General features: G+C 43.6%; 1 protein-coding gene across 7 annotated transcripts in view; it reads left to right on the forward strand.

The window, feature by feature from the left end:
* The window catches only part of LOC118215376 (diacylglycerol kinase zeta-like), a 140775-nt gene that overhangs the window by 94130 nt on the left and 22282 nt on the right, over positions 1-24363 (forward strand). For 6 of the 7 annotated variants that reach the window (XM_035396098.1, XM_035396096.1, XM_035396099.1 and 3 more), the window contains 5 exons: positions 5692-5732; positions 6505-6701; positions 12937-13050; positions 23132-23166; positions 24163-24212. In XM_035396098.1, the coding sequence (XP_035251989.1) occupies positions 5692-5732; positions 6505-6701; positions 12937-13050; positions 23132-23166; positions 24163-24212 (437 nt within the window). The remainder of the gene's footprint in view (positions 1-5691; positions 5733-6504; positions 6702-12936; positions 13051-23131; positions 23167-24162; positions 24213-24363) is intronic. The other variant, XM_035396100.1, reaches the window with a different exon arrangement.

The following is a 24363-nucleotide window of genomic DNA, read 5'->3' on the forward strand; positions in this document are numbered from 1 at the left end:
AATCACCCAAAATCCTCTGCTCTTGTGTAGCCAGTGTGGATGGCCTTCCAATCACCCAAAATCCTCTGCTCTTGTGTAGCCAGTGTGGATGGCCTTCCAATCACCCAAAATCCTCTGCTCTTGTGTAGCCAGTGTGGATGGCCTTCCAATCACCCAAAATCCTCTGCTCTTGTGTAGCCAGTGTGGATGGGCTTCCAATCACCCAAAATCCTCCAGCTGCCTGAATGCTCCAGATTCCGCCTCACAAAGGTGCTTGCACTCGCCTTAAAGACGGGCTTATTACCGCCCAGCCTCAGACGGGCTTATTACCGCCCAGCCTCAGACAGGCTTATTACCGCCCAGCCTCAAACAGGCTTATTACCGCCCAGCCTCAAACAGGCTTATTACCGCCCAGCCTCAGACAGGCTTATTACCGCCCAGCCTCAGACAGGCTTATTACCGCCCAGCCTCAGACAGGCTTATTACCGCCCAGCCTCAGACAGGCTTATTACCGCCCAGCCTCAGACAGGCTTATTACCGCCCAGCCTCAAACAGGCTTATTACCGCCCAGCCTCAAACAGGCTTATTACCACCCAGCCTCAGACAGGCTTATTACCGCCCAGCCTCAGACAGGCTTATTACCGCCCAGCCTCAGACAGGCTTATTACCGCCCAGCCTCAAACAGGCTTATTACCGCCCAGCCTCAGACAGGCTTATTACCGCCCAGCCTCAGACAGGCTTATTACCGCCCAGCCTCAGACAGGCTTATTACTGCCCAGCCTCAGACAGGCTTATTACCGCTAGGCCTAGGACACGTCTTACCCAGTTTACTGCCAGCTCTCTGGGAATTGATTAAACTAATTATGAATGAATGAATCTAAATATCAGACAAGTTAGGAGATTCAAAACTGAGTGATTTATTGGCGAGAGGTACAGAGCAGACAGTGATGATGGAGAGGGGCGAGACAGGAACAGTTTGGGAGGAGACGGGGCGCAGGTGCGTGGCCGGGTGCAGGAGCTGGTTCGGACGGAACGGCGCAGGGCGGATCGTGGCAGGGAGCTGGCTGGAGTCGGACCGGAGACGGAGCCGTCACAGGGCTGGCAAGATGAGGACTGGACTGGACCGGACCGGACTGGACCGGACAGGGCTGGACTGGATCGGACTGGACTGGACTGGACTGGGAGGCCGGCGAAGGGCGAGCTGGATCCGGCGAGCTAAACTAAGACGGTAGACGGGACAAAGACAGGACCGGGAACAACCATGAGGACAGGACTACGAACAGGACAGGTGACAAACATACAACAAGACAGGGAGTGGACCGTAACTGGCAGTGAAGGGGAAGCAGGCAGGTGCACAGATCTGAGAAAGAGAACAGAAAAGCACAGGATTACTTTAAGCGAATTTCGGGGAGCCGACGTGGAGTAGGTATCAGATGGGCTGAGAAAACGACCTGGCGAAGATCTGTGGGTGAGCCGAGAATAAATGCAGGAGAGGAAGCGTGCGGAATGTGTACAGGTGAGTAACATTAACCTAGATGCCGGGGCTGAGGGCGAGAGTCCGCCTACACTGCAACAGAGAACAAAGATCGTACAAGAAAAGACAAGATACGTGACGCTAACAAAACATGAGAAACACAAGGGATATGACAAAATAAGCATTTCATCTCTATCAATGGGAGCATCACCACATTCACAGATGTCTCAAAGCTCCCAGGAAGGTGAGATCAGTGCTGCTTTATGAAAGTATTAAAGCGTGATGGTCACAGCAGGACACTAACCATTTCTCCCTGCTGATTTCCACTTGAGCCCTTCTGTCGACAGCGACCCGTCATTGCCCAATAAATGCAGGCATAACAACATTCCCTGTGTCCTTTATTTGGGTTGGTGTCATTTGGGTGTGGTCCAGAGGAGTGTACGGTTGCTTCGTTATTGATTCTCCTCTGTGTCAGGTGGACGTTGATTTCTGTCTTCTGTTGATTTCTGCATCAACTAATTGGAGTCAATTAGCTAATTAGCTCTACACAACAATGCCTATTCACTTGTAAATAATTTTATAGTAAAACTGTTCGTGTAGAAGACAACATTAGTCTTTTGTGAGCTTGTCAAAGCTAAAATGTGGGATGATTGGCACATCTTCTCCCTTATTTTCTTCGTCTGACGTGCACCCCCTGCAGGCCACAGACAGTGAGCGGCAAACCAAAGCATTCCAAGGGGCCGATATTGTAGAATTCATTCATAAATGCATTTGTGAGTGTGCTCATATTGTATTCCTAATTAATATATGCATCACGATTTTTTTTTTGTCTCCATGAGCACAAATAATATTTGACTTTCAGTTCTCATCCTCTAGGTGTCACTGTAGGCAGTCAATCAGGAGCAATTGGGGAAGCAGTTAAAGGAACACCACCAGTTGTATAATTAAGAAGCAACTGAAGGGCTTGTAAATGCAGATCTCTATCCAATCCATGGGGGTCCAGTTTTATCCAGGACTGTTGTGTTTGCATGTTTTTATTCTAGCCCAGTAGTGGAACACCTGATTCAGTTAATCAAGCAAGGTCTTGTGTAAAGAATAGGATTAGCTTTTAGTTGAATCAGGTGTTGTTGTTCTGGAGTAGAACAGAAACCTGCGCCTAAACTGACACCCCTGTGGAAACGGAATGAAACGGAACTGAGATGATTAAGGTACATAAATATATTTACTAGCTTCGGAATGCTGCTCTCTTGCTGTTGGGGGAAGGAACTACAGGTTTTTTTTTAAGTTTATAAAACCTGTACCCTCAGGTAGGTGTGATAATTCTGCAGATAGGGCTCATGCTGACTCATACACCTGGGGTTATTACGAGGATGACAGTGGGTCCTGTGTGCATGTGGAAATCCCCTTAAAAAAGCAGCGGCCCCGCAGCAGGGCAGGCTGGTTCAGCTCGGCTCGACTCAACTCCCCGGGTACAGAGAGAAATGCCTGCCTGGCCCGCACAACGTACTGTGGACGTGTCCGACCTGACCCAATAGACCACCGTATCCGACCTGACCCAACAGGCCACCGGGTCCGACCTGACCCAGCGGGCCACCGTATCCGACCTGACCCAACGGGCCACCGTGTCAGACCTGACCCAACGGGCCACTGTGTCCGACCTGAACCAACGGACCACTGTGTCCGACCTGACCCAACGGGCCACCGTGTCCGACCTGACCCAACGGCGAACCATGTCTGACCTGACCCAACGGGCCACCGTGTCCAACCTGACCCAACGGGCCATCGTGTCCGACCTGGCCCAACGGGCCATCGTGTCCGACCTGACCCAACGGGCCAAAACGGGTAAAAAAATTTTTAAAAAGAACTCTGCAGTGGAAAGAAATTAACACTCTAGCAATGACAAGAAGTCTCTTATTTTGGTTTTGACAAGCTCATAAATAAAAACTGTTCTTGTGTCCCTATGTAAAATGTTTTACTATAGTCTAATGTCTGTAATTTATTATAGCCTATAATTTACATCTTCAGCTGTTCGGCTTCTCAGTAAAACAAACAGAGATCTCCTAACACCTGCCCTGACCTCACTGCATTAGCTTCCAGATTCTTTGAGCTTTGATTTGAAGAAGACCTTACTCATCACTTTTAAGGCAAATCTTGGTCTAGCCCCAGAATGCATTGCAAATATCAAAAGTACGTACCTTAGAGCCTCAACTAAAGATCTCCTCTCTGTCCCAGATGCAAATTTTAAATCAACAAGAAGCAAGGTATTCCATCCATCCATCATCTAACCTGCTTATTCCTGGTCATGATTATTGATAAATAGACTGCATTTATATAGCGCTTTTATCCAAAGCGCTTTACAATTGATGCCTCGCGTTCACCAGAGCAATTAGGGGTCAGGTGTCTTTCTCAGAGACACTTCGACATGCCCAGGGCGGGGAATTGAACCGGCAACCCTCCGACTACCAGACAAGCGCTCTTACCTCCTGAGCTATGGGGGAGGGGATGGGGGATTATATAAAAATTTCTAACTCTGTTGTCTTTTAAGTCACATTTTTAAATTGCTCATTACCTTATTTAACTTTTTTAATTAGGTTATGTGCAGTATGACTGTTGCATTTCTTTATCTTGTCTCTACTTTTATGGTGTAAAGTGCTTTGTGTGCCATGAAAGAAAAACACTCTACAAATAATATTGTTTAAATAGTATTTTATTGCCAGGCAGAGTTTGACTTCCTTAAGGCTCAGCATGCTGCCATCTGTAGAAAGAAAATCTCTACATTCTGTCCTAACCCAAAACCAAACCCTAACCTTCTAAGTGCTGCATTCTCCCCTAACCCAAAACCGAACCCTAACCGTCTGAATGCTGCATTATCCCCTAACCCAAAACCGAACCCTAACCTTCTGAATGCTGCGTTCTCCCCTAACCCAAAACCAAACCCCAACCTTCTGAATGCTGCATTATCCCCTAACCCAAAACCAAACCCTAACCTTCTAAGTGCTGCGTTCTCCCATGTAAACGCTCGCAGAGCATTATCTGAGACCAGAACCTTCTGAGACCGGAACTTTCTGAGACCAGAACCTTCTGGAATGTGTTTCACTTCACTTTGAAGCTCAGTAAGGCCTGTTCATTGAGTGGCAGGAGCAGATACTGATAACCACTCCCGCTGAAGCCTCTGCTCTTCGTCCGGGGGAAAGATAGCAGCTCCTTGAGATCCAGCATGCTCTCTCTAACACAAGGAGAGCTGCTCAGTTCCTGGAGGGCCAGTGTGTGCACACATTTTCATATCCACCAATTACCCCTGGCTCAGTTAGCTCATTCACTCAATTAATTAACATTGCCAGTTTGCTCATAGATTGGACCACAATACATGTGGCTGAACTCAGACAATACACATGCTGTGGCTCGCAGCTCCATGATTAGGAGCAGAAGTTGGCAGGAGATCCGTAAGTAGATCCGAGCCCATTTCCCGTGTCCTGCTCTAACACACCCACCATCCCCCTGCTGAACGGTGTTTCGCGGCGGCTCGCCACCGGCTGGAGAGGTCGGCCATGGGACGTCTGGTCTCATCACAGCCGTCCTGCGTTTACCGTGTGGAGAGCGGGCTGGCACGCTAGGCGTGGTGGTGGATCGTCCTGAAGCGTTTTTCTGGATTCCCCATTCAGACTCCTTATTAACCGCACCATCGATCACAAGCGCTGCTGTGCATGCAGTCACCCAGTTCTTTTCACTCAAACTCTCATGCGGCCAGTTGCGTTGGCATGCGTACCGCTCTGATGACCTCACAGATGCGGTAATGGGCTCCGGTCATTCGGTCAATGTCTGGCACTGCCGCCAGAGTCTGGCAGGAACAGGCCAATCTGGTGGGAGATCTGTGATGGCTCCTCAGTCCGCACTGCAGCACTATGCCAAACCAGAGTCATTCAGGGACACGTCTTCATGCCATATGACTTATTGATCTGTTGACAGAGACGGAATTCACTGCTTTGCCAGTTATTCCTCTTAAAATCAAGCTGTCTCTGTTAGATAAAGTCAAAGTCAGTTCCACCTACTAGGCTTGACTGGAAATGTTTGAGACTTACTTTAATATTAGAGAAAATGTGAATATTGTTGCTTAGAATTTTTTTTTTTTGTAGGATTATGCTTGGTTTTCATGTACATTGCTAGTTCTATTTAGATAATGAAGGAATATTCTTGTATTTCTATGTCTCTTATATACCCATTTTATGTCTTGTTTTCAGCTACAACAGCTGATCGGTTTTACAGAATTGACCGAGCACAGGTACGTCTGATTTTCCAAAGCAAATATTAGTTAACTGATATTTAACGGATATATAAACTGTTGTCTACAATACAATTACTCTTTTAAATGTATATCTCATTGCATGTTTCCAACTAGGGTTGTGTTTGAATACGATAAATAACTTTGAGAACATTTGTGATTGTGGTTACTGTTACACAGATCCATTTTGGAAAACTTTAAGGCCTTGATTTTGGCATAATCTTTGCTTTTTATCATTGATGATGTGCTGCTGAAATGGCTGAAAGAAAAGCTCCAGTCCCTCAAATAATGGCTCTCCCCCCTTGGCCCCCTAAGTTTATAGAGGAAAAATGGAGAGGCTTGCTTCTTCTGACCAAGTCTTTGTCATTGTTTGATATGAATAGACATGTTATTTGTGAAAGTAGATATGCACAAATGTTGTTATTGGTTAAAGTAGATATGAGCAGATTTCACTGATTGAAGAAGATATGAGCAGTTGTTTCAATTGGTTGAAGTGGATATGAGCAGTTGTTTCCATTGGTTGCAGTAGATGTACAGATTATTATTATTTTAAGTATATATGAGCAGATGTTATTGGTTGATGTTTTGTGTGTTTCATGAGGTCAGAAGGGACAGGACCTGATGGTTGCAAGTGAGAGTCTGTAGTCACTGTAGTTACGAAAGTGCTGTGAAACCATGAAAGTGCCAAACAAGGCGGGGAATATTGCAGATGGCGACCGTGCCCTCTGACCATCGCCTCACACTCTGTGGAATTTCCATTGCTAAATCCCAGGAACACTTGAACTACGTGATGGAGATCTCACAGGAAGAACTTTTTATCCTGGACCCCGAGCTGGTCGTCACGGAGACCATGGGCACCTCCCCGGGCATGCCTGACCTGGTGGACTCTTCCGGAGAGTGCCAGGCCACGACGCGGCAGTTTGCCTTCCCATCATCCTCCTGTTCTCCACCCACCTCCCCGATCCCGAGGTAAGACCTCAACTTTTCACTGACCTTCCAACGGTAAAGTTTCCCTCTCCAAATGTTAGTACAGACACTATAAATAAAAATAAAGATAAGTGTCACCCATTTGTTCTGCTTGGTCTAGCAATGACGCTGTAAAATAGTTGCTTTTCTGAATTTTACTGCCACACATTAAACACTTGGAAGGATTCACTTTTTCTATTAAGTTTCATTTTAGTCTTACCCTCCTCATTATTTAAAAATGATCAGATGTTTAATTTCTCATGTTTTAAAGTGTAACCTAAGTAAAAGCCACATTTTATGCTGAGTCATCAGTGCTCAGCATTGATAATTAGCGAGTCTATACTGCAGTGTTCCTACAGTGTGGTCTTTGGTAGTAATCAGCATAGGAACGTCCGGCTTCATTTGAATTTAATTATGGTGATATAAACCTCGGGTGGAATCTTTTCTTTGATGCACACTTGATACAGCAATAATGCTGTCTCCAGAGGATGTGGTTCACTGATTTTGCACCGCTGAATTATGGGTGATTCTTGGAGAAGGAACATGTGGATCTTTACTTCCCCAGTGCATTTCCCATCAGCCCAGTTAATCATGTCCACCTCTGGCCAGACTCTGTCAGAACCCCTGAAGACCCCACATACTTGGAGCACTCACTGTTCGTACCCCACAAAGGTCTGAGTACAGTCAGTAGAACAAGGGGACAGAGGTGGACACAATAAAGGCAAACTAAAGTATTCTATTGATATGAGGGACAATAGAATGGGGATAGACTGGTCATGATGCTGGAAAAATAAAAACACAAATCATGGAATGCATTGGTTAGAATAACTAAAACAGCAGTGACGGTGAGTGCTGGTTATTATCTGGCTGTGCTTCTTTATGGGAACCAAAACATATCCGCCCATTACTACTGGAACTGTTCTATTAGGTGTTAAAGTGAAAAAATAAATCCGCTCACTTTTCTCCATATGATTAAGACATTTTTTTATTTGAAAATGAGCGACATGCGTCCGCAGTGTCACCCTACACCCCGATGAAGGCATTCTGCTGAAGCATGCTGGTGATTTTGAAATGGAAAAAAAATTATCTCGTGGAGAGAATTGTGCAACTTTCATTTTCATTATTCTCTTTCATTAATGATCATTAAAAAAAGCACAGAGAGGAGTGAGAGAAGCCAGGTGAGAGTAACACAATGATCAGTGAGAGGAGTAGAGTGAGAGGCTTGGCCCTGCTTGAAACAGAATATCTAACCCTTTAAGATGTGAGATCACAAATCAAATGTAATTAGAATGTTCTTAACTGAAAATGTTAATGCTAAAGTATGAATCACTACTGTTAGCTTAGAGCAATTGTGTTCTTGAACACTGACTTAGAATTCTGAAAAACATTCCAAAAACCTACACTTCAAAGGGCTTATAAAAGGCCTGTTTGGACCACTGCAGACAATGATGAGGATGAGGGTCTGGCCATGGTCTGTTCTGTTGTGGCTGTGTGTTACCATGCCACACATCAGAGTCTGCATGAACCTAGGCCTGCAGTAGTCCTGCCAGCCAATCAGCACTACACACCATACGCAGTCACCCAATCAGCACAGCGCACTACACATAATCGCCGTATCAGCTGGCACTGTGAGCATTCAGTGCAGCATGTTTCAGTTTCTAAAACACTTTGTAACATTCTTTTCATTTTGTGCACAACCCAGATCTGACTGATTTGTCATTATTAGAAAGTCTGCTGAACTTTGATGAACCTTGTTAAGCTTTTGAAGTCTGGCAAGTTGACAGTGCTTTTGGCTTGGTTTCAAGGAGATGGTGAGACAATTCAGGACATCTATGGACAGCCAGGCCTGCTCTGAGTTATGATTGTTCTGCCCTGATCACATGGTACCTGGGGTGCCAGAAGGGGGGTTTTTAAACCTTGAAAAAAAAATCTGTGATTCAGACGCCATATTGGCCAGAGTTCTCGTCTATGAGATGACCAGTCTTTGAGTAAATTCCATGCTGGCCAGAGTTCTGGTCTGTGGGAGGAGCAGTATCCAAGGTTCTGGTTATCAGTCGAAGAGATGTTTGCACATTTAGCAGTAAGATTAATGGTATTTTCATTTTCAAGTCAAGGCACTGATCTCATTTGTAAAAAGCCTTGTGTACATTTTATTTAGAGAGAGAGAGAGTGAGAGAGATATGAATACATTCACTGCACTGAATTAGACCGGATTTATTCAATGGTCAACAATGGACCAAGGGTATCACAATGAATTGCCTACTCTACAGCTGAACATTAACCTGGAGAAATGAAATGTACAACAGCGCTGTTTTACGTCATAGCATGCTTACGCTAGTCCGCCAATGTGGACGAGTGTTTGTCTGTATGCTGACAGATGTCTCTGAGGGTGGTGTATTCCGTAAAGAGTTTACACTGGGTTCTGCCTGCAGGAGAAGACGATGGTGAATGAATGTTTGTTTCATGTTTTCAGGGACTAATATAATTAAGAGCAGAAGGGAAGACTGCTCTTAGATGCAGCTGCTCAGGTGTACAAGAAGATTGCATTCAAAGGCAGAATGGAGAGAACAGGAAGGGCGTCTGTTTAAACACATTTACATGTATTTACAAGGCTTTAAAGATGCATTTTTTTTAGCTTGGCCAATTTTTCACAGTTTTAAGCCTTTTTCAGTCACAGAATGGTGTGCGGTGGAAGCAGTGAATTAAGCAGTGTTGTCAGCAAAACAATTTCCGGGTGCTGTGGCCCGAACCCGCCATTACCGTGGCGACGGAGGCACTCCGTATTTACCCCGCTGATTACTGTTATTTTTACTGGATTTAGAAAGAGAGGGGCAGGAGGAGGAGGGAGGGGTCAGACGGTGGGAGGTGAGGAGGGGGTAGCCGAAGTCCCGGAAAGCAAAGGCGACGTGGTTCGGTTCTGAAACCTTGGTCCAAAGTTAGAACAGCCTGAAGACAGAGAGAACAGGGCTGGGGGGTGCGGCTCATGCTCCCCCCTGCTGCACATGCCCTGATGTCTGAGTATAGGGGTGTGAATCATGTTCGTGGAGGGCTGTATTCAGTTTTAGGCTGAAAATCGTTGATTAGTCCTTCAGATATTTACACAAACTCCCGGGTCCTGTCACAGACTGTCAGTAACATTACAGAGGCTTTTCTGCTCTCATCTCTAGATGTGAACATTTTAGCGCCCATGAAACTTGCTCTCTGTTCAAATATACTCAACAATCTTCGTTCAGATATACTCATCATACTGTGTTCAGATCTTCCCAACACACTGTGTTCAGATCCACTCAACACACTGTGTTCAGATCCACTCATTGCACTGTGTTCAGGTCCACTCAACGCACTGTGTTCAGATCTACTTAACACACTGTGTTCAGATACACTCAACACAATGTGTTCAGTAAACCCCACATGCTGCCTCTGACTGGACTAGTATCCCACCCCCGACACCCACATTTAGGTCTGTGTGAGGGAACAGACAGGAAATTTTTCAATATCTGTCTGTCTGTCTTTATGTCTCACATTCAAGTAGATTTATTGGAAGCAAATGACAAATAATTCTGGCAGTGATTTTTGATGCATTTTTGAATATTTATTTTTTAAATATAAATATGGAGCTCCATAATGCCACCAAATCAAAATGTGTTTTTATTGGGTCAATGCCTTGAGGTTGGTGGTGTTGTAAGAATCCCCTCCGATACACCAAACAGCGGAAGTATCTGGGTGGCGGAGGGCCCCAGGTTGTCTGACCCTGTGCTACTGAAACGAGATGAATTTAATGATATCTTGGTAAAATAAATAAAGGCAATCTGTTTGTCTTTGGGGGCTCTGATAAGGGGCAGGCTCCTGTGAGTCTCCCCCCTCCGGTTCCGTGCGATATGGGAGGCTCAGGGGTCCAAGCGCAACAGAGCTGTTTAAGGCTGATTGCAGGCAGGAGATGAGGCTTCTGAAGCAGCAGCACTGGGGAGTGTGATGCTGAAGACAAGCAGACTGCTGAGGACACACCCTTTGTAGACCCAGTCCCACCAGGCGTAGGGTAACTAGGCTGAGCGTGTTGAATGTGAAGGTCATGGGGTATGTCCAAGTCAAGTCTTTTTCTCTCTCTCTCTGTCTCTGTCTCTGTCTGTCTCTCTCTGTCTCTCTCTCTCTCTCTTTCCCCTCACTCTCTCTCGCTCTCTCTCTCTTTCTCTCTCTCTCTCTCTCCCCTCTCCCTCACAAATTCAAATTCAAATTGCTTTATTGGCAGGAAATACATAGGTACATATTGCCAAAGCATCATAAATCAATTAAAAATACATATTTACAGTGGAATACTAATAATGAACATTCTATTAAAATAAATAAATACATAAATAAATTTAAAAAATAAAATATTATTATTATTATTATTATTATTATTATTATTATTAATAATAATAAAATAAAATAAATAAATAGATAATTATAATTATGTACGATGGTCACTCAGTGTCCCTCAGGTTATGGCAAGCTGAGACATATTGAGCCGCAATTGGGGCTGTTGGTCCTTCTCCTAATAGGACTGCACATTTTTCGTTCTTTGATAAAGAATGGAAGTTTTGTATAATTTCTGAAAATTTTTGGTAATATATTTTTCTAATATTTGTATATTTTGTACAATTTAGGAGGAAGTGCATCTCTGTCTCAACCTCTCCTGTCTTACAGTGACCACATATTCGTTTTTCTTTTGGTAACCATGAATTTCTGTGTCTGCCTTTTTCAATTTCAAGGGTGTGGTCACTGAGTCTGTATTTGGTCAGGATCCGTCTCTGCTTTGTATCTCTGACAGAGAAGAGATACTCTGCTGGAGTATAGTCTTTTTTCAGGGTTCGATAGCAATTTAGTCGACTTTGTGTTTTGGTTTCTTTATCCCAATGTTCCAAATACAAATTTTTTGTTTGTTGCATAATTTGGGTTATTCTGATTTGCGGCTGGTAAGCAGTGCTGGTCTGAGCGTGATGCAGGTTAGTTTGGGTTATAGAATTAGTAAGCTTCAGTACCAGCTGACTGAGGGGACTCTTTTCTGGGTTCAGTTCTTGGGATTTTAGCGCTTTAAATTGTAGCGTGTTAGTGGGACTTGATTTGAGATGTATCCAGAATTTTAGAGCTCTTTTTTGTATATTTATTACCAATGGGAATCGGCCTAATTCTGCCCTACATGCGTTGTTAGGTGTTTTCCTTTGTATTTGCAAGATATTTCTGCAGAATTCAGTATGTAGGGATTCAATTGGATTATTGTCCCATGCAGTGTAGTCTTGCTGACTGAGTGGACCCCAGACCTCACTTCCATAAAGCGCAATAGGCTGAATTACACTGTCAAATAATTTGGACCAGATTCTAATTGGGATATTTAGTTTGAAAAGTTGTCTTTTTATTGCATATGTTGCTCTTCGAGCTTTTTCTTTTAATGCATTTACTGCTATGCGGAAACTTCCTGATGCAGTGATAGTCAGACCAAGGTAGGTATAATTCATAGTGTGCTCTAGGGCGGTGTTACCTAGAGTTAATTTGTATCTGTTTTCCTGACATCTGGGCTTCTTTTGAAAAATCATGATTTTTGTCTTTTTAAAATTTACTGCCTGGGCCCAGTTCTGGCAGTATTGCTGAAGAAGATCTAGGTGTTGCTGTAACCCTTTTTCTGTGGGTGACAGCAGGACCAGATCATCTGCATAAAGCAAACATTTGATTTCTTTGTCACACAGTGTGAGACCAGGAGCTGCAGACTGTTCCAACAACACCGCTAACTCATTAATGTATATATTGAACAATGCTGGACTGAGGTTACAGCCCTGTCTCACACCACGTCCTTGCGTGAAGAACTCTGTTCTTTTATTGCCAATTCGTACCGCACACTTGTTTCCTGTATACATAGATTTAAATATGTCATAAACTTTACCCCCTACTCCACTTTGAATAATTTTATAGAATAGGCCATGGTACCAAATAGAATCAAAGGCTTTTTTGAAGTCAATGAAACATGCAAAGATTTTTCCATTTTTTGTTTGGTGGACATGTTTATTTATTAGGGTGTGTAGGGTGTAAATATGGTCAGTTGTACGGTGGTTTGGTAGAAAGCCAATCTGACTCTTACTCAAGACATTGTGCTCGTTAAGGAAGTTTAAAAGTCTTGTATTAAGGATGCTGCAAAATAACTTCCCCAGATTACTGCTTACACAAATGCCTCGGTAATTATTTATTTCTCTCTCTATTTCTCCTGCAGGATCCAAGAGCTTCAGAGGTCCTCACAGAGGACGCATCTCTCCAGTGACAGCTCGGTTACCATGGCGCTGGCATGCGGTGATGCAGTGAGCTACACTAAGCCGGCCCTCAACAGGTGAGAGAGGCCCCCTGACTCATGATAATACCTTCAGTTACACGGCATTCCAATACTGTACCAGCGCCCAAAGGAATTTCAGGAATCATGCACTGGTTTGAAGAGAGACAGTAAAATAATAAAGTGTAAAATTAAGTGTCTTGAAAGGAGATTTTAAAGGATTTCAAAATTCCTTTGATGGAGGGATGCTCACTTCAGCCATCACCAGCATATTTCTCTGCAGAAATAGCTGTCGTCCTCCCCCTGTATTAAAATATGATAAATACTGTGCTTGTTATGGACATCACAATATATCTCCTTACAACGAAAATGGCAGACAGATGCATAGCTGGTAATTGACCCTGAGTTATAAATAAGTAAAGGTTATGGTTTATAGAGCAGGTCTATGTAAAGAGTAAAGGCTGTGGTTTATAGAGCAGGTCTATGTAAAGAGTAAAGGCTGTGGTTTATAGAGCAGTTCTATGTAAAGAGTAAAGGCTGTGGTTTATAGAGCAGGTCTATGTAAAGAGTAAAGGCTGTGGTTTATAGAGCAGGTCTATGTAAAGACTAAAGGCTGTGGTTTATAGAGCAGGTCTATGTAAAGAGTAAAGGCTGTGGTTTATAGAGCAGGTCTATGTAAAGAGTAAAGGCTGTGGTTTATGGAGCAGGTCTATGTAAAGAGTAAAGGCTGTGGTTTATAGAGCAGGTCTATGTAAAGAGTAAAGGCTGTGGTTTATGGAGCAGGTCTATGTAAAGAGTAAAGGCTGTGGTTTATAGAGCAGTTCTATGTAAAGAGTAAAGGCTGTGGTTTATAGAGCAGGTCTATGTAAAGAGTAAAGGCTGTGGTTTATAGAGCAGGTCTATGTAAAGTGTAAAGGCTGTGGTTTATAGAGCAGGTCTATGTAAAGAGTAAAGGCTGTGGTTTATAGAGCAGGTCTATGTAAAGAGTAAAGGCTGTGGTTTATAGAGCAGGTCTATGTAAAGAGTAAAGGCTGTGGTTTATATAGGTCAGTTTTGTGATATGGAAACCCCAGGGTTAAAGCTTCAGTTAGCTTGCTAACCCCATAATCTGGCTTTGTAGTGCCCCCTCCCCAAGGGGCTCAGTTTCACAGAAAACAGAAATAAAGTACCGCCCTGCAATCTGCAGCATCACACTGCCATACTGTGTGCTGCTCAGCTCTCCTGTGTCTCAGTCTCTCAGTGTCTCAGCCCTCCTGTGTCTCAGTCTCTCAGTGTCTCAGCCCTCCTGTGTCTCAGTCTCTCAGTGTCTCAGCCCTCCTGTGTCTCAGTCTCTCAGTGTCTCAGCCTTCCTGTGTCTCAGTCTCTCAGTGTCTCAGCCCTCCTGTGTCTCAGTGTATCAGCCCTCCTGTGTCTCAGTCTCTCAGCCCTCCTGTGTCTCAGTGTATCAGCCCTCCTGTGTCTCAGTCTCTCAGCCCTCCTGTGTCTCAGTGTATCAGCCCTCCTGTGTCTCAGTCTCTCCTGTGTCTCAGTCTCTCAGCTCTCCTGTGTCTCAGTCTCTCAGCTCTCCTGTGTCTCAGTCTCTCAGCCCTCCTGTGTCTCAGTGTCTCAGCCCTCCTGTGTCTCTGTCTCAGCTCTCCTGTGTCTCAATGCCTCAGTTCTCCTGTCTCAGTGTCTCAGCTCTCCTATGTCTCAGTCTCTCCGCTCTCTTGTGTCTCAGTTTCTCAGCTGTCCTGTGTCTCAGTCTCTCAGTGTCTCAGCTCTCCTGTGTCTCAGTGTCTCAGCTGTCCTGTGTCTCAGTGTCTCAGATCTCCTGTGTCTCAGTCTCTCAGTGCCTCTGCTCTCCTGTGTCTCCGTCTCTCAGCTCTCCTGTGTCTCAGTGTCTCAGTCTCTCAGCCCTCCAGTATCTTAGTCTTACTCTGATTCACATTTAACAGCCAGGATTTCAGATAAAATACTTTCCTCGGTTAATTTGACATGTCCTTAAATTGTCTCACAATTCTAAAGTCTTTGATTCAGTTTGGCAAGTTCAGGAACTTGCCAGACTACATTTGTGAGGAATACAATCAGGCAGCTCTTTTCAAGTGTGAGTCAGTGATAATGACGAATGCTGACTGAATCCGAGGCCTTGTCTGAAGATACTGGTCCTGCAGCCTGCAGCCTCTGATATGAAGAGTTAATTATTTATCCTGGACTTGAGTTCTCTGCTCTGGACACAGAGAATGTCTTTTTGACTTTCCTTAGCGGTGAAGGGGTTTCTGAAAGCAGAGATACAGGAGTCAGTGTATGCAGCTGCCATACTCACATTTACAGGCTCGTACCTTTGTGGCTGAAGCCAGTTTTTTTCAATTGTTTAAACACGTTTTCTGAAACTATAGCTCAGTTTCACAAATCTCTACACACAAAGCACAACAACAGTTAACCTTTTGCCAAAACGACACAAATCTCTTGCAAAATGCATTAATGCATTCAAAATCATGTTCTCTCTTCTCAAAACTGACTTTTTCCATCAAAATAATTCACACAGGCCTCATATGAATAGGTCTTATTAAGCATTGATTTCACACTGGTGCGATAAATTAAAAAACACAAGCATAAAAATACTGTATCTATGTTCTAGCCTCATGAGGTCATGTTTCATATTCAAGTGTATAAAATTGTGTAAAAATTGCTTATTTGTTCTCCTTTTTTGAAGTTTTAGTTTTCTTTTCAAGGGGTCCCAAAATAGGCTGCAATGTTATAGTAAATATAAAGACTGGTGCCATGATACAATACAGTAAATATATCATCATATAAATAGTGCATTTGCTAGGTAAACCTAATTCTAATTCAGTACAGTACAGCAAAGTGTGTGAACTGTTATCACTTTCAGTGTTGTTATTGTGTATGATACAATGCACATTTACTGTATTGTCCTGCCAATGAGGTCCAGTTGGGCTGCACTCACAACCCAGGTTCCATCAAGAGTCATACTGAACATTGTTAGAAGTGTTTTTTCATTTTCCTTATCAGTGCAATTATGAGTTTTGCCAAAATAGATAACATTTGTGTCTTCTCAAAACTAGAACACGCTTAGACTGTGTCAGTCTGGACAATGGATGTAATGATCTGTTATCATATATGAAATCAATGAACAAATTCAAAAAGGTAACAAAGCAAATCTTTATTTGTTACTGTAAAATAAATCTTTGCTCAGCAGACTGCAAAAATAAAATTCGTAGTTTGTAGCCCTGCTGAAAAAAAAACAAAAAACAAATATGTGATCAACCAAAGTTTCACATATTTCATTTGAAATATTAGTTTGTCTCCCTCTTCTTCATCCACCTCGTCCACCTCATACACGTACACCTCCTCCTCTACCTCTGTGTGCTGCGTGTTGCTCCATTGTTTTCCAACACAATAGAGGTCATCTGAGGTCTCTTTTATGCTCCGACAGATCATTGAAAAGTTTAGCCAATTGAGTTTGAGAAGGTGTGGCATGAGTGAGATCAATTGGTACTTAAAGTTTAGCATTTGAAGGCCAGTGTTTTCCATGTGAACAAACAAGGCTTGATTATGAAAATTGTGCTAAATGATGAGATTTTGTGTGTAGAGTTGTGCAAAAATGTGATTTAGAATTGGTATTTGAGTGAAAACAAAGGAATTGTGCTTAGAGTTTTGCGGAAATAGTCTTTGTTTTTGTTGTTCAAGTTTTCACCATCGTGTGCATAGTTCCAGTTTTAGTGTTTAAACATTTGAGAAAAACTGTAAGAGCTATATTTTGAGCAAATTATGAAATTGATTAGTTGAAACAATATGTTTTTAGCAGAATGGGCTTGTAGGTGAAGTTTGACATGATCACAGACTATAGTGCAAAGTAAACGAAGTGACCATGAGCGAGCAGTTTCCTTATGGAACGGTATATATATACAGACGGTATAAAGCATCATTTGTTGAAGTGGTGGGTAAAGTAACGTGTGATAATGCATAGGAAATCTATTGCACTGATGTGCTTTTCTCATGTTCAGAATCAGAATCAGAATCAGGTTTTATTGCCAAGTAGGTTTACACATACGAGGAATTTGTTTTGCTCTGTTGATGCATAGCAGTGAGCATAAAATAAACATAGTGCAATAACATAACATAGTGCTTTGTTTATTTTATTGGTGGGTAAAGTAACGTGTGATAATGCATAGGAAATCTTTTGCACTGATGTATGTTTCTCATGTTCAGTACTAGTAGTTATAATTATGATTGGGTCATGATTTTAAATGTAATGTTTTAATGGGGAGTTGCAGAACGTACATACGTAGTAATTGTTTGTGGCTAGACAGAGAACTGGGCGAAGTAACATGAATGTAGAAACATGGCATTTGCTGATAAGAACATTTTCTACAGTAGCCAAATGAAGAAATACAGTTCATAGAAATGGCACAGTGGTGAACTGGTGTAACTTTTTAATAAAATGAATACATTTGCCATCATGAAATGCATATGGGTGGCCGTGAGTGAGTTTTGGTAAAGCGTAAGAAAACGTTGGTGTAAAATATGAAAATGTCTGCCCAACTATTATATATACCATTCCATAAGGAAACTAAGCTTGCTCATGGTCACTTTATTTACTTCGCACTATAGTCTGTGATCATGTCAACCTTCTCCTACATGCCCATTCTGCTAAAAACATATTGTTTCAACTACGCAATTTCATCATTTCGTCCTAATTTCTTTCACACTGTTGTTATTTTCTCATATGCAAAGCCTGCTGGGACATATGCGTCTGCTCCTATTCTCCACTATCACGTTTTCCGGTTCTAGCTGAGCGAAGAGGATTCCTACCTGCAGATAAGCCTATCAAAATGCCTTATAAACCTTACAAACACTAAAAGTGCATCTCCAAGAAATAACAGACAACGGAGCAGGACAGCAGGGTACACAATTTGCGACCGAGGCAGCTCTAACTCTACGGGCTTGCTGATTCTTTTGTCAATCAAGGCTTGTTGGATGGCCGTCAAATCCGTGAGTACATACACTGGCCATATTTCACCTGCGTTTCTGTTGCGTTTACACTTACACCACCACACCCTTTGTCACAGCCACTGTTTTACATATATAGCAAACCGAAACTGCTAAACAGTACACGCTCATCAGACTGTACAAATTCACACAAGGATAGCCATAATCCATAACCGTTTCTTACAGGGTCACTTCGCATTTCTCACTCTCATAATGAAACGCTTTGCAAAAAGAAATGATATCTCATAAAAAACACGTTTTCAACGTACAAAAAATGCCAAGTTACTCAAAAGTATCTTGCCTCACCGAAATGACATAAGATGTATTTCAAACCAATATTTCCTCAATTCTTTCAAGTCTCTCTCCCCCTGCTCTCTCCTCCTCCTGCCCCTCCTCACTCTCTCCTCCTCCTGCCCCTCCTCAGTCTCTCCTCCTCCTTCCCCTCCTTACTCTCTCCTCCTTCTGCCCCTCCTCACTCTCTCTTCCTCCTTCCCCTCCTTACTCTCTCCTCCTTCTGCCCCTCCTCACTCTCTCCTCCTCCTGCCCTTCCTCACTCTCTCCCCCTCCTGCTCCTCCCTGCTCTCTCCTTCTTGTCATGGCCCTCAAAGCAGGCTTTCATTTCTTCCTGAAATATTCCTATAATTCCTCACCTTTCCATTAGTCTGTAAATAAGACTTTGACCACAGACAGAATTGGCATATGGTATTCCTGAAGGGTATGCTTCCCTCATATTGTGAGTGTGTGTTTTGATTCAGCTTTTTATTAAAGAAGGGACTATAATTTGTCTCTCCGGGTGCTCTAGGTTACACGACTTCAGCTGTTGACTGGGTCAGATGTTGGTAGAACTCCATGAATGTGTTGTAACAATGACCATAAATCTCTGTAGAGACACTGCGTTGGTGGCATCTGTTTGACACACACACACACACATACACACACACGCATGCACACACACACACACATACACACACACGCATGCACACACAGACACTTACACACACATACACACACGCACACTCGCACACTCGCACGCATACACACACACGGACACACACATGCACACACACACACGCACACACACACACACATACACACACAGCCTGTTTGAAATTGCATATATGTCACAGCCACTGTGTGAGAGAACATCTTTTGTTCTGCGTCACTGAACTGTCCTGGCCTGTTTGTGGTTTGCCTCCATGAACAGATGTGGTTTTTCTGTGGTAATTACAGATTAACTGTGGTTACCTTACTTAATACTGTAGAGGCTATGTTTAAACCAGAACCATCATGGCTTGTCTGTAGTTACTATGATACGAATATGGAAACCATAGTTATATGCTTAATTACCATAGAAACCATGTTTATGTGTCTTACGATCATGATACAGATACCAGTTTAATTCCAACAATAAACAGATTATGAAATGATACGTTTGCTATGTCAAAAGCAATCATCTTGGATTGTGTTCCCAAAAGAAAATTTCACTGAAAGTGAATTTACGACTTACTGCTATATATTCAGCTAGAACAGTGGTTCACAAACTCCTTCCTGGGACCCCCTGTGTATGCTGGAATTTAAAGAACAGCAGTGAAGAACAACATGCTCTGTAAACAAAGCAAAATATACAAGAGCCAGTGGGGTGTTAGGGCTGGGGAAGGTGTGAGAGATGCTCGCAGTGGAGAAGCTGGGTCTTCAGTCTGTGTGGGAAGATGGCCGGTGTCCCCAAGGTTCTCGCCACTGTAGGAGGCTCCTAATTTCAGTAAAGCCTGCAGGTCGGTGAAGCCTGAACACAGACTGTAAGAGACAAAATGGTGGCAAATGCGGGGACTAGGAGCCAGTTTGGATTGCACACCAGTGCATGAGCAGAACTTGCTCTGGGAAGCTGTGCTTTTGAGCGCCTGTCTGAGGAAGCTCAGTGTGCAAGCAAGAGCTGTTGCTCGGTCATTAAAGGGCTGATTATCTCCTCATCAACGCAGTGCCTGAACACTTTTCCCTAAAGGAGCTCTGTTTTAACAGAAATGTCAGTGCAAATGTAGTTTAAGAACTATAATTAATCAGAGTTTACTTTGTTGCAGAAATCATGATTATTCAAATGATGTTTTGAAACATCAGCGAATGAGAAGACCTTGCCAAAACGTGGCAACCTGGAGCATCATCATGCTACCACCCATGCTAAATTCAAAGACTCGTATCCACTCAACAGTGCATTAAGATCAAAAAGAATCGATGAACTGAGAAGAGGGCTAAAAGCACAACAGTCGCTTTTCATCGTGCCTACAGCAATAAGCAAGGCAGCTACAGAAACGTCCAGGTTGTCACGTTTTGGCAAGGCTACCACCTGTTGGCATATGAGGCATACAGTCTTCTCATTCGCTGATGTGAAAAGAAATTCATGCTCCCATTCCGGGTGGAAATCATACGTTTTTGATTTCTTTTTCACCGAACCCTCAGCCATATCGATGTTGTTATGTTAGTTAAGGTGCATTCAGGGTCGATATTTTGGCTTCCAAAAGTAAAAATAAAACTACAGGACTAACATGACAAGGTATCTGTAAATGTGAATATAATTAATTGAATTGAGAAACGAAATATTGTGCATTGAACTGTAAATACTGTAAATATGAATATTATTAGTTGAACTGAAAAACTAAATATGAATATTGTGCATTGAACAGATACTGTAAATATGAATATTTTGCATTGAACAGATAGGCCTACCGTAAATATGAATATTGTGCATTGAACAGATAACTGTGGATAACTGTGCCTTTCTTTGTGTGTATGTATGCATGTACATAGAGTCTGTCGTAACAGAAATTTGAAAAATAAATATGACAGTGAGCAGTCTTACTCGTGGTAAGTGGGTTTTAATTGGAAGATAGTGGAGTGGTAGATCTCGGCTTACATTTTGGAATAAAAAGTGATCTTGGGCTTGACAAGCTTGGTTACCACTGCTTTAAAGGCTTCCATGCAGCTTAGCAAGGTGACATGTCTGCAGTCAAGCTAAAATTCAGGTTGAAATTGAAATGAAGGATTTGTAACTGTTGATGTTAATGGTATGGTACCATTAATCTTACAAATCTCAGTGGTGAAAGAGAACACCTTTTATTTTATATATGTTCTTTCACCAGACCGTTCAGTGTGCTAAATGCTAAATGATTGTTGTCATTTATGTGTTAGGAACAGTCACAGTCCTTTCAGTTTAAATTGCTGTCACTGGGAATTCTTTTTTTATGTTTGGATTTATATCTAGAGAAGCAGTCTCTGGGCCAAACATCAGGAGTGTGTTTTGAAGGAGAAGGTCTTTATTTCACACATAAAAATGTGCTCCTTGTGACCAGCAGGTTTCTTAATTGCTTGCTAAATCATGCTGGAAAGACACAGAGTTCACAAATACATAATTGCCTTTCTCTTAATCACCTCTGATGGGTAAATCACAAACAGATGTGGGCCTCTGGTCTCTAGTGATCTCTGAGGGATAAATTACGAACAGCCATGGGCCTCTGGACTCTAGTCACCTCTGAGGGGTAAATCACAATCAGCTATGGGCCTCTGGACTCCAGTCACCTCCGAGGGGTAAATCACAAACAGCTGTGGGCCTCTGGACTCCAGTCACCTCCGAGGGGTAAATCACAAACAGCTGTGGGCCTCTGGACTCCAGTCACCTCCGAGGGGTAAATCACAAACAACTGTGGGCCTCTGGACTCTAGTCACCTTCGAGGGGTAAATCACAAACATCTGTGGGCCTCTGAACTTTAGTTACCTCTGAGGGGTAAATCACAAACAGCTGTGGGTCTCTGGACTCCAGTCACCTCTGAGGGGTAAATCACAAACAGCTGTGGGCCTCTGGACTCTACTGTCAGGGCTAGTTTTGGGCCGAAAGAAAAACAATTTGGAACACACTACTTGAATTACTGGAAAACTACTAGAGGCCCACAGCTGTCTGTGATTTACCCCTCAAAGGTGACTAGAGTCCAGAGGCCCACAGCTGTTTGTGAATTACCCCTCGAAGGTGACTAAAATCCGGGACTTTCACCTCTTTTCAGATTTCCACTGAATTTTAAACTATCTGGCCCCTCAGTGATAAAACCATGGCTCGTAGGGACAGGCAGTTTACGTGTGCTCAAACTGAAATACACCCCCCCCCCCCCCCGGGGGACAGGCGGTCAGCATGCAGCTGTGGCTGTGTGCTGCATGCTGAGGCTGCGTGCTACATGCTGAGGCTGCATACTGAGGCTGCATGCTGCATGCTGAAGTTGCATGCTGAGGCTGTGTGTTGCATGCTGAGGCTGCATTCTGAGGCTGCATGCTGCGGCTGAGTACTGCATGCTGTGGCTGTGTGCTGCATGCTGAGGCTGCATTCTGAGGCTGCATGCTGCGGCTGAGTACTGCATGCTGTGGCTGTGCTGCATGCTGAGGCTGCGTGCTGAGGTTGTGTGCTGCATGCTGAGGCTGCGTGCTGCATGCTGTGGCTGAGTGCTGCATGCTGAGGCTGCATTCTGAGGCTGCATGCTGCGGCTGAGTACTGCATGCTGTGGCTGTGCTGCATGCTGAGGCTGCGTGCTGCATGCTGTGGCTGAGTGCTGCATGCTGTGGCTGCGTGCTGCCTGCTGTGGTTGTGTGCTGAGTGCTGCATGCTGAGGCTGCGTGCTGCGGCTGAGTGCTGAGGCTGCGTGTTGCATGCTGAGTGCTGCATGCTGTGGCTGTGTGCTGCATGCTGAGGCTGCGTGCTGCGTGCTGAGGCTGTGTGCTGCGTGCTGAGGCTGTGTGCTGAGCCTGCGTGCTGCGTGCTGTGGCTGTGTGCTGCGTGCTGAGGCTGTGTGCTGAGCCTGCGTGCTGCGTGCTGTGGCTGTGTGCTGCGTGCTGAGGCTGTGTGCTGCGTGCTGAGGCTGTGTGCTGAGCCTGCGTGCTGCGTGCTGTGGCTGTGTGCTGCGTGCTGAGGCTGCGTACTGCATGCTTTTCTCACTCACAGTGTCAGCATTAAAGATCTACAGATCTGCTTATTCACCACTTCACCACAGAGATTCCACACTACAGCTCTCTGCTAAAATGTTAATGAGAAAAAGCAATGATAATGTTCTGCTTCTCTTGTGTGATAGAACTACCTCAAATGTCTCTAAAATATTTACCTTTTCTTATTTCTGTCCTTTAGGTCAGAGAGGAGCACCTTTTGCAATACAGACACAGGTAAAAATAAAACAATAATTAACCTTTTCATTCTGGGGGTATCAGCTGTACGTGTGATTAATCACAACTGAAAAATGTTTATCCTCAAATACTTGTGGCTAGTGAAAGATAATTTGCTACCTTTTTTTTCCTGGTCCCCTGACACTTGATTTAAATTTCTAACTGGATTTGAACCTGTGAGGTTAAGTGCTTGTTATTAAAATTTCACCCCTCACCCCCCACCCTACACACACACACACACATTCACCCTCACACAAACACACTCACTCATTCACTCACACACTCACTCACTCTCACTCAGTCACACACACACAAACACACACACTCATACACACGCACACACACACTGACACACCATTTGCATTCCAGGCTAGTGCTCCCAGGATTCCCCAATCAGCAAAGGAGGAACAAGATTTTGAGAGCCTTGCAGGGTAGACCCTAGAAACCTTCTTTAGTGATTATTCTCATATTAAACGGAAGCAACAGGATCGTGTGAAGTGTGTGTGTGGTACAGGCCTGGTGAGGAGGTTTGGCTGGATGGCTGTGTTGTGTGACGTGTGTGTGTGGTACAGGCCTGGTGAGATGGTTTGGCTGGATGGCTGTGTTGTGTGAAGTGTGTGTGTGGTACAGGCCTGGTGAGATGGTTTGGCTGGAAGGCTGTGCCATGTGAAGTGTGTGTGTGGTACGAAGTACTTTGTTACAATGTGTAAACTCAGATTTCACTCTCAAATATGGTGCTTGATTAATATGGAAATATGTCACTTTGCTATTTCCATTTTGCAGTGTTTTCACTGGAAACATTGTTCCTCTGTTGATATTTTATTGCATGACCAAGTGCCCTTTTGGACATAAAAAATAAAAACAATGCCCCACTGATGCCACAGGCCCAATATGCAGTAGCAGCAGCTGTGGTTTAGTGATGAAAATGACAGATTATTGTGTTTTATCAGAGCTGGCACATTCTTACGTTTCTTAATTTTGTTTTACCCCCCTCAGTCTCCACAGAGGCGCTGATTGAGAGTGTGAAACGCAGGGACTACCAGAGGGTAAGAAAGAAACGTATTCACAGAAACACTTAAGGAGACACCTGCGCTGAGTCAGGTGTCTCCTTAAGAAGAGCCTGGAAATCGGAACGTACATGGTATCTCCTTTTGACTGTGATAGCTATTGCTGACAATCAATTTACAGTTTAATTTA

The sequence above is a fragment of the Anguilla anguilla genome, chromosome 16 (assembly GCF_013347855.1).
Source record: "Anguilla anguilla isolate fAngAng1 chromosome 16, fAngAng1.pri, whole genome shotgun sequence".
Lineage (NCBI taxonomy): Eukaryota > Metazoa > Chordata > Actinopteri > Anguilliformes > Anguillidae > Anguilla > Anguilla anguilla.